This window comes from Penicillium angulare (assembly GCF_028827245.1).
Source record: "Penicillium angulare strain IBT 27051 chromosome Unknown utg000001l_segment0_segment0, whole genome shotgun sequence".
Taxonomy (NCBI): domain Eukaryota; kingdom Fungi; phylum Ascomycota; class Eurotiomycetes; order Eurotiales; family Aspergillaceae; genus Penicillium; species Penicillium angulare.
In genome coordinates, this window is record NW_026623160.1 from 795,658 (window position 1) to 814,608 (window position 18,951).

Here is an 18,951-nt window from a genome sequence, read left to right on the forward strand (position 1 = left end):
GGGGGAACGGCATTGCTACGGCAATTCAAATGACTCGTTAACCGTATTTCGCTGAATGATTCAAGTTTCCGTGCTGCATTATTCTTGGCGATACAGAGGGTTGAAATACTTATCACTGACCCGTTTAGTCAGGTATGACAATTGTGAGTAGAGCATTTTTATGGTCCAAGTGAACAATCTAGATCGACGACCGGCATAACTATGACCTGTCCACTTTTTGGGCTAAAGCTTGAACAAAATGGAGGGCTGCCATTGGCGCAAACGTAAGGTTGGTGTTGTACTCCTGTCCCGGGGTATCTCGGTTGGGGCCAAATGGCGGGGGCCCTAGTGGAGTTTGGGAAGAATAGGGGGTTAAGAAATGGATCTATTGGTTGGTTTTTTGGTGGTCGTACCTGTCCCACTACATACAGTACTATTTGCGATCCTAACAGGACCTTACCATCTACCAAAGTTGTGTCTTGGAGTGAGGGACGGATGAGGAGGAGAAATTTCATTTCTTGAAACTCTAGTAAATATCATGTAAGGGATATCCCTGCTCGTGCCGTACCGTGAGGTACTTTTGGCGTGCAAGCAACACGAAAAGGATCGCTTTTTGAAATGTTAGCATTTACCTTGAGCGTACTAAGGTTGTGAGAAAATTCGGTCTGTTATTTGCACGCTGAAAGAAGCAGTTGAATGCGGCTGCTTACAGGGAGCAAAAAACGATAAATGTGCATGTACTCCATATGCTTCGCAGAATTAGCGGATGGTGTGTGAATCCTTCCAAGGTTCCAAAATCTTACCAACCCATACACCATTGATGCCAAGTCTAGAGGGTCTAGCTACGCCGCATTTCCAAGGTACATTAAATTAAGTTCCCCATATAGTAGGTACGAGTCATTAGTTTAATGCTTACCACAATCCCCGCTAGTCTAATAAGGAGAGTGCACAGTGAGTCTGGTCCCACGTTTTCGGTCAGATTCAGGAATTTGCCACGAGACACGGCTGGAATGAGGCCAGGGATGTTGTATTCTTTTGTTTAGTGGCTTGGGGAAATTAATCTCGAATGACTCGTTATTATCATTTCATCTCCCAATTTATGCGGGTAAGCCACTCATATGCGATGTGCTTCATTCGGTGGAGTGTCCCCTTACATTGTATATATAGCCACATGGCTTTATTAGGGTCTGAAACAGATGCAGGAGGTCGTTTCAGCATTGCATGGATGGTGCAGTAGGACGCCCTGGAAGATCTCGGGAATGCATTGGATGCATTGGGACAGATAGACCAGAAGATATTCATTGCATGGAAGGTGAGGGGACTAATCTCATTGGCTGAGTTAGTATAATGTAAGGCAATTACAGGAAAACAAATGTTGGAGATATGAAGTACAGAATTCTCGAAATAGAAATGGTAAAGACCGAATGAAGATTCTAGTGCTGTGCAACCTTTAGCACCGAAATTACCGGGGTCCGACCGGTACGACTTCATACATGATTAAAAATCAATGCTGCCAGTCGAAGAATTCCAAAGACTTGAAAACACTAAACGATAACTCGTGACGCGAAGAACTAGGATCGCCCTCCAACTCCCGCAGGAACCCCAGTCTAGACGATACAGGGACGATCGCTTCCCGTCAGGGTAAATACACATCCTTGTCAGTTCTGTTTTTAGCAACCGGCGTATCCTGTTCTGCCGCAGCCACATGGAAGACAAGCTTAATGCACCAATGGAATCGAGGAATCGAGGAATCTAGGAATCGACGATTATTATGTACTGCCATGAAATGCGAAGGGTTAATGTCGACTTCCCATCAAACAGGTTCTTGATGATATGCAACAGCCTTGAGCCTATTCTTGGAATCATGGTGGTTTTTGTTAACGTTTCTGGTTTATTTTTATAACGTGCGTGATATTAGTAGCATCATGATGTTTATTTTTGTTTTCGCCCGTTGCCCGTTGTCCAGCGCCAGTGAGAATCACCGACATATCTATGTTTGGTCCGGTTGTGTATGCACGTAGGCGCCGTTGTCATTGTACATATCTCTGTATGCACTATGTTGTAGGTACAATGCATCTATTTGGCCCCCGAGATATTCTTAGAATTGTTCTATGCAGGAACCTGCGGCTCCGAGAACAAATCGCCATGCAAGTGGGTGTTGGTCATTGCTTCTTTGTCTTTATTTTATCTTTTTATGTTATCTCGTGCTGATTCCGGGATTAGTAGTGCAAGGTATACACGGTCGGGGCGTGGCCATGTGGGGAATCTGATCCGTGGGAAATACACGGACTATCCATTGGGTCGAGAACAAAGAAAGTATCGGTTTGGGTAATGTGTTTGGCCCGTGCAGTATGGAATCCACGGGGAAAAAAAAAGATGGAATGGAGACACCGGAAAATGTCTCTGTCGGCCACAAAACGAAAAGGGGCACATGGATATGAACGGCTTCTTGCAATTTCCGATCGGTAATATCCAAGATAGCCGAGGACCCGGGAGGATAATCGTCTTTGTCATATTTCTTTACCCTATTATGTGCTCAACTCCTGGAAGGTTCTATGATTTGGGATATTGATCTGTTCGGAGAACGGAGTCAACTCCTTGGCCTCTCATCGGTCTAAGCTTCTGGAGCTTCTACCCGAGCACGTGGATAGATCCGTATACAATACGATTACAAGATTACTCCGTATACCATAATGTGCTAGTTCCACAATTGCGGGCCTGGGAAAACTGGTGTCGGGGTCGCCAGCTCTTAGACAATTTAAAGCAATATACAGAGTACTCTGTCAATATGTTCAACGTTTTCCACAGTCCAGCTTGTATGTACATCTGACATTCCCGAGACCACGGCGACGGCAGGGGGAGTGGAGTGGGATTAATGGAAACCTATGTAAGTATGTATAATCATCCTTTTTCGGGAGTGTCTGGACTGTTTCAAGCCTATTGGAATTAAGTATGAGTGTACTGTTTTGGAATTACAGTGGGGAAGCTTTGTTGGGGGCCAGAGGAAGAGACGACAAGGCTGGCAACTCAGATTGGATCTGTGGATGATTCTCCATCACACGTGTGTGCAGGGGCTGCCGGACCCGACAACCCTGTTCTTGGTGCTGACTGGCTTACTCTATCGTTCAGCCCTGTGTTTCAAGGTGACACATACGGGAGTGAACGGCCCAACCGTTGGGATGGGGATGGAGAAGAGGCAAAGAAAGCTGGTTTATTAGAGGGTGAATGGAGATTCGATAGCAATCGGTCATTTTTGGGGTGGTATTCGTGCTGGCACTGCCACCTGGCGATCATGAAACTTTTGACATGCATGTTCGTGTTCTTCCCAAGTCCGCCGAATCATAGGTTCATAGTAACTCAACTGGGTTAGAGTAATCTGCAAGATACCGTAGGGCAGGCGATGCCCGGCCGTATACGGAGTCGAGTGCCCATGCAAGTTCTCTCTTGCCGAGACTCTTCCAAGCCTAGAAGTGGGAAGAAAAAACAACCTTGATACTCCGTACTTCTTCTTCCCCCAGAGTCAGAGCGGGAAGCGTGGGTCAGAACATGGATCAATACGAGGTATGTGTTTCCGACCAGAGTCATAGTCGCATGGACGATTTCCCCATTTTCCATGCTGTCATGGTCTCTAAAAGTGTTGGCGCCGGGATCGCCGACAGGCCCTACGAGCCCTTGACAAGCCCACAGCGGTGAAAAAGAGGTCATGCTGCGCCTCAGACCAGCGACTGGTCGTGCATGGCCCCGCCAAGCATGGGGTTTCTCCGTCATGATTGGGCTCTAGGAGAAGACCGAGTGTGGCTAAGGCTTTGGGCTGTGGCGCTAGTTCATCTTTGGTGTAGTCTCTCACCGACCCTTGACGGTCACTCCGGATGGGTCTAGTCTGTATCCGTATACAGTAGAGTCCATATATTTAGTTCCCTGTATGGATACACTACACTCTGCACTAAGGCTTGGCCTGTGGACATTTGCTTTTAGCCTTGTTTTTCAGTCTGACGGGGGATAGTTTTGCTGTCAGTCCCGGAATTAAGGGACTTTAATCAAAACTTCAGCGGGAACTCCGAGTAGTTTTTTGACACTATTATCTGACATACCCGTCTTTCTTTCTTTTTGTCCCTTCTTTTGTATCTCATGGTCGGATTGACCCCACTGATGATGCTTGGCGTTTCCAGACCCAGATCGAACGTCGCGTCAAAATGTCAGAAGAGATTTTTAAATTTAAATTTAAATTTTTGGTTTTCTATGTACGGTAGGATTATTATCTTCTTGCATTTTGAGCGATGTCCATGTGAGCCTCGGTGGTTTTGCCTTTTATGTTATATGTACTTCAAATGGGTTATAATAACAACCAATGAAGACAAGAAATACTACCAACAAAATGATGACGCCACACGAAGAGAAACAACAAGGGTGCCCCAGGCCAGATTACAATAAATGGAATCATATGCGGCTCTACGGGCGCTACAGAAGGGGCCCCAAGTTGGAACTCCGGAGTCCAGATGGACATGACTCGCCCATTGATCATCGCCCAGAACCATCTCCAAAGTAGGCTAGTGTAGACCCAGGGGGAGACGAGTCACTGTATGAACCCAGTATCCGACACCCTAAGGCCCGTCTTTTCTTCGGAGGCCATCTGGTGCCCTCGATTGGGACAAGCAAGTTGGAACCTCATTTCACGATTGATTTGCTGTCATCCAATCATGGCCCACAACGGGGCTATCCACGCTTGCCAAAAGGGCTGATCCCTGTGGGGAAAAGTGGAAAAGTGGAAAATAAATCATTTAAAAAATTTATTAAAAATTGAAAAGAAAAACCCAAGCTCCACTGGACCCGACAAGGATCACATCCAAATCGACGGTACCAGAATACGAAGGTACTATTTGTTACTTTCTTTCTCGTGGAAAACGCAAAACGGACCTGCCCGTCGTCAAGATCGGTCACTTCTGTCTTCCAAGTGGATGATGACCCTGGGATCCACCATGACTTTGACTTCTGGCCCATTTTGCTTGTATCCCCCTACTCTCCTATCTGATTTGTTGTCGAGACGATTCGCTCCTTTTTCTCGATGCTGATACCAAGAATTCGACCCAGACCCCCGGGATCAATTGGCCTCGTCTATACCCTGAGGCTGCAAATCACCAGTAAGCATATGTAACGTCAACAACGCAGATCTACAACGGGCAGGGATGTCAGTCCCGTACTAATCTCGAATCAAGATTCCCCATTAAGAGGGTGACAAATTGAGATCCGGAGGTTTGGTCGAGTAACTCACGGACCTGCCGATGCCTAAAAATTAGGGAAAGATGTGGTAGAAAATAATAAAATAGGGGAGATCAACAACAGGATTCCGTATAATATGGATCAATGGGTCCTCTATTTGATTTTTCCACAGTGATTTAATGTATTTCGTCCGGAATATGGACCGATCAACTGACAGGTCGGAGTAGACCGTCCCCGTAGGGCTATTCCCACCTTTTGAGAGGAAAAAATCGTATTAGTGGACTGGAGGACGATCAATGCACTAGATTTCCACTTTCTCAAGCATGACGCTCCGCTTTTTGTCTCGGTTGTCCTTCTCCATAGTGTAATGTGCTTGGGAATCTGTACCTATAGCACATCCATAGTTGCAGGAATCGACTAGTGATGGCAGTGTCCGTGACAATTGATAAACTGGGTACAGGTCTGCACTCTGCACACAGATAGACCAACCTCAACCAATCTATCGGGGCTGTGGATTCATTCCCGCCCGCACTATTGGAGAGACTGCAGGTCTGAAGGAATTCTACCAGGCCGGAGAAATCCCGCGAGCAAGGTCCGTGGGATTGGGAACCTTGTAGGGCAGAGAAAATAAAATTAACCATTTTGGATTTGTCGGACTTTTCATTATGTATTATGGTTTTAATTTTTATGGGTTGGTTTTTTTCCCCCTTAATAAAAGGGTGAAGTGGGTAAATGGTCAATGGTATGGCTGTCAAAAGAGAGTACGGGAGACGGGACGCCTGACAGGAAGGCTGAGTCTTAACATGTCATGGCTTTGGTATCGGGATATCGAATCAGAAGAGGGAGATCCAGGATGAGCGATATGTAGCTAATGAGAAACCGGAATGGGCCATCTGGGCCATCTGGGCCAAGATGAACACATTTCATGCTCGTGGAAAAGATCCTCAGATCCTCGGATTGACAGGGAAAAAAGCACACAGTACATTCCTAGGTGTAATCAGATTACATTCATACATCCATCCATACGGGAGCTGCAGGTGTGCGAACCAGCCATGATCCACTCGCTTCGCACAGCCACGGAGACTAGTTGAGACCAGTTCGAGCGAGTCCAGGCATGTGGCTGTCTGAGCCTGGTGTGTATGGGTATGGTAATTTACGATTGGATTAGCCGTGGAGTGGGTCGATTTGATTTGATCTGGAGTAATTGCTGTAATCTAATAGTACCTAGTAATAATCGAATAATACCATTCATAAATTCTAATAATATTATTTAAAATATCCTTTATTTACTCATTTTTCTTTTTTTAATTCCCCAAAATCAAAATCGTCATTCCGTACAAAAAAGTAAATACTATTTTATTTTTATTTTAATTTTCCGTTTTGATTTATTCATCATAATTAGATTATTATTATAATATTATTTATTTGATTCCTCTTTCCCCGAACTACTGTAGTATAAACTATTGCATCCAACAATGCTTCTGCTATAATATTCCTCTCCTCCCCCACCCCCTTCTTCTTCTGACCGCATGATACTCACTTCCCATTCGCTTTTCTTCTTCTCTTGTTCTTTATCTGCGGTCTGTCAACCACTGGGTTCTACCGTCACCTTCACCTTGGCTACTATTTAAGACCTTGTCGCCTTGTGTGCTTCCCGAACTGCCCAAATCTCTTCCTCTTCCTCTTCCTCTTCCTCTTGGACGCAAGGATCATTTGACAAGTCAGAAATAAAACACAAAAAAAGTTCTAAACGGGCAACGATCTGAATGCGACCATCTGTGTCTACCTTTTCTTCAATCCCTTGCAGTGTTCAGCGTGGTGCCCCATCTTTACCCGGGTGTCAATTCCACACGTTGCCTTCTTCACCATTCCGAGGTTCGCATTTGACCGGGCCGCAACCCGAACATTATTGGTATGTTCCAAGATTCTTCCGAGTCCTTAAAGCCCCCCCCCCGATGTCAATAAAGTGAACAGTAGCTAACCGTCATTCTATAGAGTCCCTAGATTCTTCCTCCTCTTCCCCACATATTCTTTATCCTACTTGCTTTTATCGCAGCAAGGGTATGTCGAATTTGGACCACCCGGATTTTGTACTTTACCCTTCGAATATCACCCTCCGATCCAAGATGCTGGCCGTCGAATCCGCTAGATCTAAGCAACACTCATACTTCCAACCCATGATGGATCCCAACATGGTGGATATGTTCTCTTTTCCCGCCGACGGCATGCCGCAATATGCGCACTCCACCGACTTCTCAAGAATGGCTCAGTCATACTTCGATGCCCAGCCCCAGTACACCGAGTCCTCAGAGATGCACAAGTCCTCCAATTTCCCTTCTATGCCTGCCACACCTCCTCCGGGCTCTATATCCCACCCCACAGAACAATACATTCCCACGGGATCTGCTGCGTCAGGTCATTCTATCGCGAGCGCACCTTCCTCATCAATTGGATCTCCATACTCGGGACCCACACAGATGTTCCAGGATAACTGGGTGAACACCAACCATGGCTTGGGCCTCCCGGCTGCTGTCATGCCTGATCTTTTCGCCAATGACTATATGGGAAATTCAGTGGACATGGATGGCTTCTATCGCGAGAAGCTTCCTGACCCATTTGTTGGTATGTTTCTCATAGATCCATTTTTCTAAACAGAATTTCGTATTGGGCACTGACTCGTCATATCCAGATCCTCACCTGATTCAACCAGTATCAGGAGCTCCTAACTACGCTCCTACCATCTCTTTCCCCGATCAAAAAACCAACTCAATCTACTCAACAATCCCCTCTAACTTCCTGCCTCACTCTCCTATCCCATCCCCCGTTCCATACAGTAGCAGCACAGAGCGACCTTCACCGGGACTCCACCCTGCTCCCCAACCATCACCCCCAATGATGAATTCTGGCTACAACTCTCGACCAGCTTCAGTTTATGACCGAAGGTCCTCTGTTTCCTCCATTAACTCTCGTCGCTCGCAACATGGGAGCCCTTCCTTGCGCAGCATCGAAGGAGACGAGGATGTGAAAGAGAAGGGACGCTGCCCTCACCCTGAGTGTGGCCGACCCGTCAAGGATTTGAAAGCCCACTTGCTTACCCACCAGTCCGAGAGGCCAGAGAAGTGCCCCATTGTGAACTGCGAATACCACATCAAGGGCTTTGCCCGTAAATACGACAAGAACCGACACACTCTGACCCACTACAAGGGAACCATGGTGTGCGGTTTCTGCCCGGGATCTGGATCTCCCGCTGAAAAAAGCTTCAACCGCGCGGATGTATTCAAGCGTCACCTTACCTCCGTCCATGGCGTGGAGCAGACACCACCAAACTGCCGCAAACGCAGTCCCACATCATCCACGAAGAGAGGTACCAACTACGGCAGCGATGCTACCGGCAAGTGTTCGACTTGTTCCGCCACATTCAACAATGCCCAGGACTTCTACGAGCATTTGGATGACTGTGTTCTTCGCGTGGTGCAGCAGGAAGAGCCTTCTGAGGCGATTAACCAGCAGCATCTCGCTGAGGTTGCCTGCGACGAGGAAGTAAAGAAGACGATGGAGAAGCATCAATTACTGGACACGGCTGGTTCCGCGGAACAATACGATGATAATGACTCTCACGATGATGATGATTCTCACGATCTCGCTAGTTGGCGCGCCGGCCGTCGAGCCGCCAAGGCCACCAAGGGAGCCGCTGGTTCCCGTCCCATCATTGGGAACGGCAATGCTGTCACTAAGAGTACTTCCTCTGGTACAGTGGGCAAAGGTCCCCGTGCTGTGGCTACTCGCCGCCGCAACAACCGGGGCAACTACCCCAATTCCTGGGGCTGCCCAAACAGCAACATGAAGACCAAGAAGCGTGTCCTCTGTGTCTTTGATGGTCAGCGGCGCCTCTGGAAGGACGAGATGATGTTGAACAATGAGTTCGAAGTTCGTCTGCGTCTTCCAGGTGGTGCGGGTGACGGTACCAACCGTGATGCCTATGTCACTGATCTGGACATCGAGACCATGAAGCGGGCTGAGGGTGTCCTCAGCGCCACCGAAGAAGAGCGTGGTGCCTGGCTCCAGGGCCCCAGTCCTCACCTCATGGGCCACCCGGCTATGCTTCTCCCAGAGCTGTGCCAAACACAGGACGACGAGATGTCGATCCACGAACTCATGGCTTAAACGAGAGATACCATTTTCTTCTGATATTGTTTTTGATCTTCATCTTCTCTTCTGCGAGGGCCTTGGCATGAGACCTCTTGTATTCTTCCTTATTGATTTATTATTTTCCTTTTGTTGTTTTTTTTGGTCATCTCATGTTTCCGTATAGCAGCGAACGGCGTCTTGACGAGCAATTTTCCTGAATACGGACGACTGATATGATACCTTGGGCTCAAATGTTGGTTACGATTTTTCTATGTTATCTTGATTTCCATGAGGAAAGATTTCTTATATAGTGATGCCGTGCACCTATATACCTGACCCTGCTGGCTCGGGTGATCTGATCGGGCGGTGTTGTTGGCAAGGAGAATATTCAAATTTAATGAGATCACATCTCCAATCTCTGCATCAGAACATTGTGTCTATTTATAACAACTAGTCATTCTTGAGTAAAACTTAAATTCCTGGTATTAAAGTAGATATTGAGCAGTGTCTTCTTCCGTGAACAATTAATTATTGGCCCGATCTCGGCTCTACCGCCTTATCGCGATCTTCCCCGCGCCCATTGATCAGTTCGTTCTCCACGTCTCAAGTTCCAAGACTCCTACACAAACAACAGCTGCTGCAATGCAACTTGGCATTTCGGAAAATCTGTCCGCACTAGTTGCGCGACGTTTCGCTTCTGCGAAAGCAGGAAACAACCTTGTCTTCTCGCAAACACACCTGTCCCTAGTAACAGCTGCAGGGATACCGGTGAGAAGACTTCCGTGTTGCGTCACCAAACACAATACAAGAGATCTAACAGCATCCTTCTCTCCCATTCCCAGTACCAACTTCGCTATTGTCCCGCCCTTGCAAAGAAGCCATCAAACCTCAAACCTGAGACAGGCCCAGGCCCCAAACCACCGAAACCAGATCCATTCCAAGACCCATCTCCAGAGCTCCTCATCGCCCACTTCCCCCCAGGGAACCCATCTCATGCCCTCGTTCTCAATAAATTCCCCGTCATCCCGAACCACTTTATCCTCTCGACGAAAGAATGGAGAGCCCAAACAGATATTCTCGAATTGGCAGACCTAGAAGCTACATACGAATGCCTCCGAACATGGGGCCACGACGATACCAATGCTAACCCCGACCAGTCCACAACCGGACGGGCGCCTAAGCGTCTCTTCGCCTTCTTCAACTCCGGCGAAGACAGCGGTGCAAGCCAACCTCATCGCCACCTCCAATTCCTCCCCGTGGAAGCAATGCGACAACCCGAAGCAGAGGGCTGGCACCCTCTCATCGAACTCTTAACCGCTCACTCGCAATCCCAATCCCCCTCTACATTCCAATACCTCCCTCACCTCCCATTCACTCATTTCGCTCTTCCGATCCCTCAAAACCCATCGCCGGAAACTCTTCATTCAATCTACATCTCTCTTTACCGCGCCGCCGTCGCCGCAACAGAAGGTCGCGACCCCCAACAAGGACCTAGATCCTCTCTACCCACCGAAGGTCCCGCGGCGATAAGCTATAATCTCGCAATGACATTGTCAACGATGATGATTTGTCCGCGCAGACAGGAGACGGCAAGGGTGCCGGTTGACCTTGTTGCGGCGGGTGATATTGCGGATCCGGGCGTTATCTCACTCAATGGAACAATTCTTGCCGGAACGTTGATGGTTAAAGCTGAGGGGGAGTGGGATACGCTTCGATCGAATCCGGAGTACTTGAATCGTGCCTTGAGGGACGTGGGATTTCCAAGGGTCGATTCTTATGGTAAGGGCTCATTGTGAGTTAAATGGAGTACTGTTCATTGGTATGGCTTTGCTGTATATACACGTCAGTAGCTACCTAGAGCTTTTGGGTCTTTTAACTCAATATCAATATCAATATACCCAACGCGTTATGTGGGAGCATTACTTCAAAATCTAACACTGTTCCCTATCAATAAGCTGGATGCGTTTATCGCTTCTACAAAATAGTATTTTTTCATAAAAATACTTCTATGCTAGGAAATATAATGACCAATGGCTGATTAAAAGACGGTGATAGATCACTTCATTAGCTATATATATTGTTTTGAAGGTACTATTTAGGAGGAGGAAGTATTGGCAGTAGATTTAAAGCTATGATATAAAAGTCAAAATGTGAACTAGCAATTACATATACTATAGTAGATAAAAGCACCGACAGCCAAAAAAAAAGCTTTGACGAGTCAAACCTTTGATATAAAACTCAAAAAACAGTAGCGGTGACACCGAAGAAGAACCATTGATAGGAAGATAAGAGCTTTGACAAGTGGTAAGTTGTAATAGCCACCTAGTAGTTGAAGACCTAAGAGTTCCTAGCAAAGTTGAATCCATTCAAATAGGTCTCAGCTATATGATATGGAGTATACTAGTATATAGTAGCTGATATTATCATAATATATAGCATGTAATTGGAAGATAGTATGTAGAAAGGAGTGTTCAGGCCAGCTGCAATATCATTAATAGAAAGAAAACATAAAGTCAACTAAATGAAAATCCCACCCAAACAAAACTAGATAATTTCCCACACTTTAAGAAACCTTGGAATCCAACACCGATGGCACCATAACCACCCATTGCACGCCAATGAAAACCAGAGTCCAACTTGAAAGCAACAATTCGAACTCCCTCAAATAGGGATATCATGAATCTCACACCACTTCTTCTTGCATGTCGCATTCCCAAACTGATACGATCCCCCATGTTTCGAAATATACCCCGCAACCTTCTTCCACGACACCTTCGGGGGCTGGCTTTTATTCAGACGTGGGTATTGACGATGCCCCTCGAGTATATCAGAAGACCATCCCATATCGTCTTCATCCAATGACTCCGATCCTGCCTTCTCGCAAATACCAACAGCCTTACAGAGAAGTTGAATCTGTATCAATACTATATCAGCTGGGTTCTTTTCTTCTGGCACAAGAAAAAGGAAACAGAAACGGGAAGGACTTACGTCTTTCTCTAACCAAATTGGCTTTCGGACTCTCTGGTCTTTGGATTTTGTTAGAGTCCGGAAGCGGCCTCGAAGTGTGGACTCTGCTTCTTTGAAGTTGCCGATGCGCTTAATATCTTTGTAGGATAGGCCGCGGCGTTTGCAATCTATCAGGAAGGCATTGCTTCTGTCTATGGGGTGGAGGCTTGCTTCTAGACGTTTGGGAGGAGTGAATCGGAGTTGGGGTTGGGGCTGAGCATGAGTATTAAAATGAGAATGAGTTTGGGTTTGGGAGTTTTGATGTTGATATTGATGCTGATTCTGATGCTGATGCTGATTGGTTGGGAATCGCGTTTCCACGATTGGAACTCGGGAGTCGACGTTTCTGGTGAGTGCGGGTTCGGTCTTTAGGTGCAGAGAGGTAAGTGTATTGCTTGATTCTAGGCTTGTGCTTGGCTGGATATCATAGGTCTCAAAGGGCATTCCAGAGGCTTGATAGACCGGTACTGATATGGCGATCGGGGATGTCGCTGTCGCAAAGCAGGGTGTGCTGCTGGTCATGGGCATTGAATGGATCATCTCATTTGTGAGGGGTTGGAGATGATCGAAAGGCACAGAGGATGGTTTCACGGGTTTCCTCGTTTGATTATTCACTTTCTCTTGCCAATCGCTTGTTTGGTATTCCGGAAATATTGGAATGCGGGCCTCAAGAGGAGTTTCTGTAGTAGGGAGCAGCTGATCTAAGTTGTTGGGCGGCCAAGAAGGCCAAGGAGGCCATGGCACAGAGGAGATGTCGGCCAAGTGATGAGGCTCGAAGGACTCAGAAAAGTCTTTTCTATTGGTAGAACACACATAGTTCGATGGGTGGTAGGATATGTCTTCCCAGCTGGGGAATTCGTCCATTAGGGCATTCGTGAAGTCAAATGATGATGATGATGATAGGGACGGAGTATCTTCTGTCTCCGTGATGAAAGACAAATTCTTGGAAATCCAGTCAGGAACAGGCATTGACTCGGTTATCCCCATATATGGCTCTGGAGTAGTAGCCGTGAAGGAAAAGCTAGGTTGGTCAGCTGTTCCAACTTTATCATAGAAGCTCCCATTGCTGGAATGTGTAGTCTTCATAGATGGAGCAATATACTCTGTACATGAAGACATTATAGCTTGATGCCGTGATTGGGGGTTTGAAAGATAAGATATTATCATATTTTTGGTGGGATAAGGATTCTCCATTGGAATATCGCTTTCAGTATATACTGAAGAGAATGACTGACTCCGAAGTCTTTTCAAAGAAGAGCGTGATTGGGGATAGTTCATAAAAGAATCACAGTGACGAAGTGTATCTCTTGTTGATTCAGGAGAGGAGAGATCTTGCTTGAAAGAAGAAATATCCCCAGCAATAAATCTTGGGGACAATACGGCAAGTTCCGTCGGATAAAACAAGCATGGCTTCGGGCTCTCAGGGCTGACCAGCACATCTACCATAGTAACGGTCCAGAATAGAAAGAAACAAGCAGCAAAGTGAGATAACAATTCCCGTAGATCTGGATTCACCGCAATTACACTTGCAATTGCTAGCTGGTGGTCTGGTTGTACACGGGTTGTCGCGGCGTGTGGACTACCGTCGAAACTGAAGTCTCTTTGGTGCTCAGAGAAGACTTGTCAATGCGCAACCGTTGGGCGGCTAGATGACAGGTGACAGCTGCAGCGCTAAATTTCCTATTAGGCTCTGATGTCTTGTGGATGGAGAGGTTTCACTTGCAGGCTTTGGGGGAAATCTTTTTTTGTTTTTTTTCCACTCACCTTATGATATTGGACAGAGACTTTTGGGTAATGAACTTTAGCCCTATTAAGGGCAATATTTGTATCAATAGACAGTGCTTTGAAAGAGAATATTGAAGTTCGTGTATCTGAATATCTGTTGGATTCGAGTTCAAATGATAGGACTGGCGTGCCAGATGCGCAGTGCAGGTAGACCGTTGGATGCAATGCGGTTTCGGATCTGGCATAAATCTTGCGGTCAAGCAATTCGAAGAGCGAATTGAGCCTCTCTGTCTTAAATTATCTTCCGTCGACTTGAAATTAGACTATGAATTGGGAAAAGAGAAGGGGTGCGCGGAAAAGTGAGGGCAAAAGACACTTCGTCACCTCAGAGCTGGGGAGTCTTTGATGAATGCTTTGACAAGAAACTCCAGACTTATTATTTCTAATATTATTCTCCTTTTTAAATTGCGAAAGACTTAGACAGCCGTTATATTTTTCCATTTATCCACTTTTGTGCTCACCAAGGGGGCAAGAAGAGATCAAGATAGAAGGGAGACATGGATTAGTGGCCGAAATGACCGTTCAACCCTAGCCAAACCAAAAATGACCGGGACGTTGACAACTGTCACCATGATCCACTTGCCGGCCGTTTCAGATAATTTCCCCATTACGATCTTGTATAGTGCGATGTCTTGGCTGATCCTCGATCTAGGCAAGAGGGCTGTGAGACAAGGTACACGGATAGGACTGGGTCGAGTTGAAGGTCCAGCATGTTCGCTGAAAACACCAATTCGACTTTTGACCGGTATTCTGATCTAGTTTCACTCAACAGTAGGCTATCATATAGTATATATTCGAATCCATTCCAGGCCTATCTACTAGTTATGTCGTTTAGGACGGAGCGGTCTGTTATATCATGAGTAGAACCAAAGCAACCCCAACCCACACTTCTGTATACACAGCCCTAAACCAGATCATCCCCGAGCCCCAGTGGGAAATTAGGAAATTAAACAAATATTTAATAATTGGGGACTGATCCTTCGCCCCATATTTTGACTTTGGCATGGGCACTTTGGTAATTTTCCATCCTGAACGGGTAACCACATAGGATTAATTGGAGAGTGCTCAATCATCCGCTCCAATCAAAGAGAACGGACTGGTCCAACCAGTTCATAAAAAGCAATATACTCGCGGTGGAGAATTGAGCTAAATCATAGGAAGTGCCGGGGATTGGACCTATCTAATCCGGGGGATGCGATCTGCCGAGGACGACACAAGACTGGCTATTTACATTGCAAAAAGCGCGAGCTAAAAATGAGAGGATAAAATCCGAAGAGCTGAAGTCATTGTTTTGAGTATCCCAAGAAAGGAAAAATAATAAATGTATGCATAGTATCCCACGGCTACCACTGCTCAAGTTGCCATCCAAGCCACCCCGTCACACTTGGTAGTAGTATACGACTACAAGCAGATCGCATATCAATAAATTATATGTCAAGTAAATAGTCATGTTTCCAGCCCGGACTGTAGTCTGGGCCTACCGATTTTCCCACTTTTCCCTTGACCTAAAGATCTTTCAAACAAGCTTCTTTCCCTCCCATCGGATGAGCTCTATGGGATGGGCTGGGTGGCGTTGAAACCAGTAAGATAAAGAATTCGCCTGCAGAAAATGCGAACGAGCAACGGTTGTGCTCTGCATTCAGTTAAGGGTATATTAGTATATTTCTACTGACCATTCGGAAGCCATCCCGGGCCCACTTACCTAGCACAGCTGTACATGTCACTGTTTCTCCTCTGAAAAAGAAAAGAGAAAGAAAAAAAAAGACTATTCATTATTCAGCTTCTGATAGGAGGATAAATAATTTCCTGTCTTAACATTTTTTAATAGCGTGGGGATTGAGATCGTCGGGATGGGAGTGTTAACTGCATATGCATGTCACATTTGGGGACGCTAGTTGGCTCATTCAGGTTCTTTGTGTTTACTCGGGGGTCATGTAGATTTGTGTGGCCTGATAGTAGAGCACACTCAAGGCATATCCGCGGAACAGGCATTAAGCTTGAAATTCAAAACCTATATGAGGCATGTTTATCGAGCTATGAAAAGAGAATTAGTAATACTAGATAGACCGGCGCATGTAAAATCAAGGGAATATCAAGAGAGGAAAAGGTTTTAGTACCAGTCCTGGGGCTGCACCTTTCATACAGAGTCAACTCCGCTACCAATGTTCAAGATTATTCACTGCGCTTCAGGTAATCAAATCCCCAGAATGGCCCCGTGTAAGTCATAATCAACAATAAAGCCAACGGCTCAAAGCAGGGGAGAGGAGGAATACCCTTTCTGAAAGCTGGCATGGCTTGCTGCAGGTCATTCCTTCCGTCATGGTGCTGCCAAGGACATGTAGGTATGCGCTGTCGCGGATATTGCGCTAATTATCTCTATGATGCATCAAATCTTTTCCCCGCTATTTCTGATTATTTTGAACTGCTGCTGGCAGTGTGGCAGAGGTTCCATTCTTAGTGGCAAATCAAGTTGCGTAAAAATATTGCGTGCATGGACAAGAGAGTGTCAGTTTTATGATGCCTGTTGACTATGGCGAAAGGGGATCAGGCTAGGCCTGAGAAGCAGCTACATGATAGCTACCCTGTGTCAGTAGAAGTGAAAGACCTTTACCGCTCAAAGTTTATGAATCATGCCATTCAGGTTTCTTCAATCTATGAGAGATCCATACTCTACAGTGTGCATTTTTATCAGAAGCGGCGGTCAAGAAAAAAGGAGATGAATACTCTATGACTGAGGCACTGATTCGAGGGAACGAGGGAGGACAGATTTCTGGGTACCCATGCAGAGCACGGCATTGCTCCCTGGCTAGTAGCAAGCTGAGGCTATGATTTTAACAGCTCTGGTTGCTTGAACTCAATGACCGCGGCTGTAGTGGGTATAATCATTGCCTAGGATTCAGATATCCGGGAACGAGCCTCTCTTCCCCACAGGGGGACGTTGACAAAGAGGGACTTTCATCAGAATTAGGCTCTGTGATGAGAGCTGGGCGATCCCCCATAGTCATACCGGCAGGGGTGGAAACCTTGAGCCCTCTGCCTTTTTCCCGCTTCCGTCGGCGAGCTGCGTCTCTTCCGGATGCTAGACCGTCCAAAAGTCGGTCAACCAAAAGGACTATAGCCAATTAGAATCAGTAGCTCCGCACGGGAAAATAGAATATACTGACCAGTCAGAAGAGTCAAAGTGAAGGCATACAGGATGATAGGTGAGGTCATAAATGAATATGCTAGCGCGAAGTTGCCAGCAAACGACACAAGGCTAGCCAAGGAAATTGCAAGCAAAACGCGCACGGCGGTTGAAATCCCTGAGTATAGGCTCCGCTCATGTCGACGAGATAGACTTGAGAAGAGACCGAAAAGACCCATCGACAAACTTGCAACGGTGAAAAAGTATATATAAACAAAAGCCAAGACTTTCATGTACATATGTAGCAATTGTTGACTGTCGAGTAGGCTGATGTCCACTTTAACTGGTGGGGTAATGTCCATGCTTGAAAAAAGTGCCGCTGTGACATTACCCATAAGATCACTGAAAATATCTTCGGTGTAGAGAAGACGAGGCGGCATCAGGGGCTGTTTTTGCACCCGACCTACACTGTCTGGACAGAGTGGTTGTTTGGCAAGGTCTTCCAATAGCTTTGATATAGCGTTCCATTCCTGTGTTGCACCTCGACTGAACGGGATCTCCATGTCTGCTATTGTGCTTCTGATGAGTGCAATCGCTCTCTCCTGACTGGGTCGATTTTCTTCGCACACGAAGGAGAATGTCTGAGCCAAGTACTTTAATTTCAACGTGACATCCAGAGTCAAGGCTAGGATTTGAGACCCTTCCAGCAGAAGAATAAGGGCAATATGAAATGGAAAATGAAACATTGTCCATATTTGTTGAGCCAATTTTCCGAGTCGGTGAGGTGGAGAAAAATCGAAATAAACCTGCCATAACAGGTACTGCAAGCAAACAATCAGTGATATTCTCCCTGCTCGGAGCAATGAAGAACGACCAAGGTTTTTGCGGTGTTCGCTAACGTACCACATTGGTAGTCACTCCCACGATATGTACAAATGACCACTTAGTCCAACCCCCGGGCCCTACCGTTTTGTTCACGATTCTAGTCACCGCAATGACACCCTCGCCAATGATTATCAGTGTGAGGAGACTCAATCGAACATTGAGGTGAGTTTCTTGAAACCCAATCTCCGGGAAAGAACAAGAAATACGCATTACTGCCCCCATTTCTAAGACGAACAAGACGAACCAAATAACCCAAATCCGAGGTGGGAGCCCACGGGGTTGAGTAAACGCAAGGTACATCTAGGAGAGGGTTATTCATTGATCAAAGTAGTCCACAGAGTCTTTGAAAAGCCTACTGCAAAGTGAAGGGCAGTGGTTATCCAAAACACTATCGCGGTGTACCAAGCCCCCTTGGCGGCTGCTTTCATGCGGGACTTCATGAAGGTTATGCTAGTTGTGTATTGAATGGCTAGTAGTATTCGACTCCCTGTCAGCATTAAGCTGAGCGATTGAAACGCCCAGATATTGTCGTCGCGTACGTGGGTGGTGAATCGAGTACCAGCAGACGCAAAGCCGACCATCGCTGCAAGTTGAAGTGCTTTGCATATTCTTTCGAAAACAGAGTCACGGGCGAATCGTATATCAAACAAAGTTACTTGTAACCATGTGAACCATATCACCCCAAGAAATCCGACGTAAGCACCAAGTGCTGAGAATGAGTTAGAGCAAATTTATCCAAGTACTCAGTCCATACGACAGTAACTTACCGGTCACCTTGTTGATTTCATGAGTGGCGGTGAAAGTGGAAAGATTTGCAACGAAAAATA

At 46.3% G+C, this 18,951-nt stretch overlaps 4 protein-coding genes across 4 annotated transcripts; 2 read left to right on the forward strand and 2 right to left on the reverse strand.

Moving 5' to 3' along the window:
• Positions 1 to 7,253: 7,253 nt before the first annotated feature.
• On the forward strand, positions 7,254 to 9,360 carry zfpA (uncharacterized protein; the record flags this gene model as incomplete). Its single annotated transcript, XM_056916510.1, has 2 exons — positions 7,254 to 7,818; positions 7,886 to 9,360. Coding segments are annotated over 2 exons (2,040 nt in total), but the record flags the coding sequence as incomplete, so codon positions are not given.
• Positions 9,361 to 9,966: 606 nt separating this feature from the next.
• Positions 9,967 to 11,120, forward strand: N7478_000295 (uncharacterized protein; the record flags this gene model as incomplete). The annotated part of the gene is made up of 2 exons (XM_056916511.1): positions 9,967 to 10,092; positions 10,167 to 11,120. 2 exons carry the CDS (start codon positions 9,967 to 9,969, stop codon positions 11,118 to 11,120), a joined length of 1,080 nt encoding a protein of 359 aa, XP_056784391.1.
• Positions 11,121 to 11,985: 865 nt separating this feature from the next.
• N7478_000296 (uncharacterized protein) lies at positions 11,986 to 13,449 on the reverse strand (the record flags this gene model as incomplete). The annotated part of the gene is made up of 1 exon (XM_056916512.1): positions 11,986 to 13,449. One exon carries the CDS (start codon positions 13,447 to 13,449, stop codon positions 11,986 to 11,988), a length of 1,464 nt encoding a protein of 487 aa, XP_056784392.1.
• A 3,765-nt stretch (positions 13,450 to 17,214) lies between these two features.
• Positions 17,215 to 17,985, reverse strand: N7478_000297 (uncharacterized protein; the record flags this gene model as incomplete). Its single annotated transcript, XM_056916513.1, has 1 exon — positions 17,215 to 17,985. One exon carries the CDS (start codon positions 17,983 to 17,985, stop codon positions 17,215 to 17,217), a length of 771 nt encoding a protein of 256 aa, XP_056784393.1.
• Between the last annotated feature and the right edge of the window lie 966 nt (positions 17,986 to 18,951).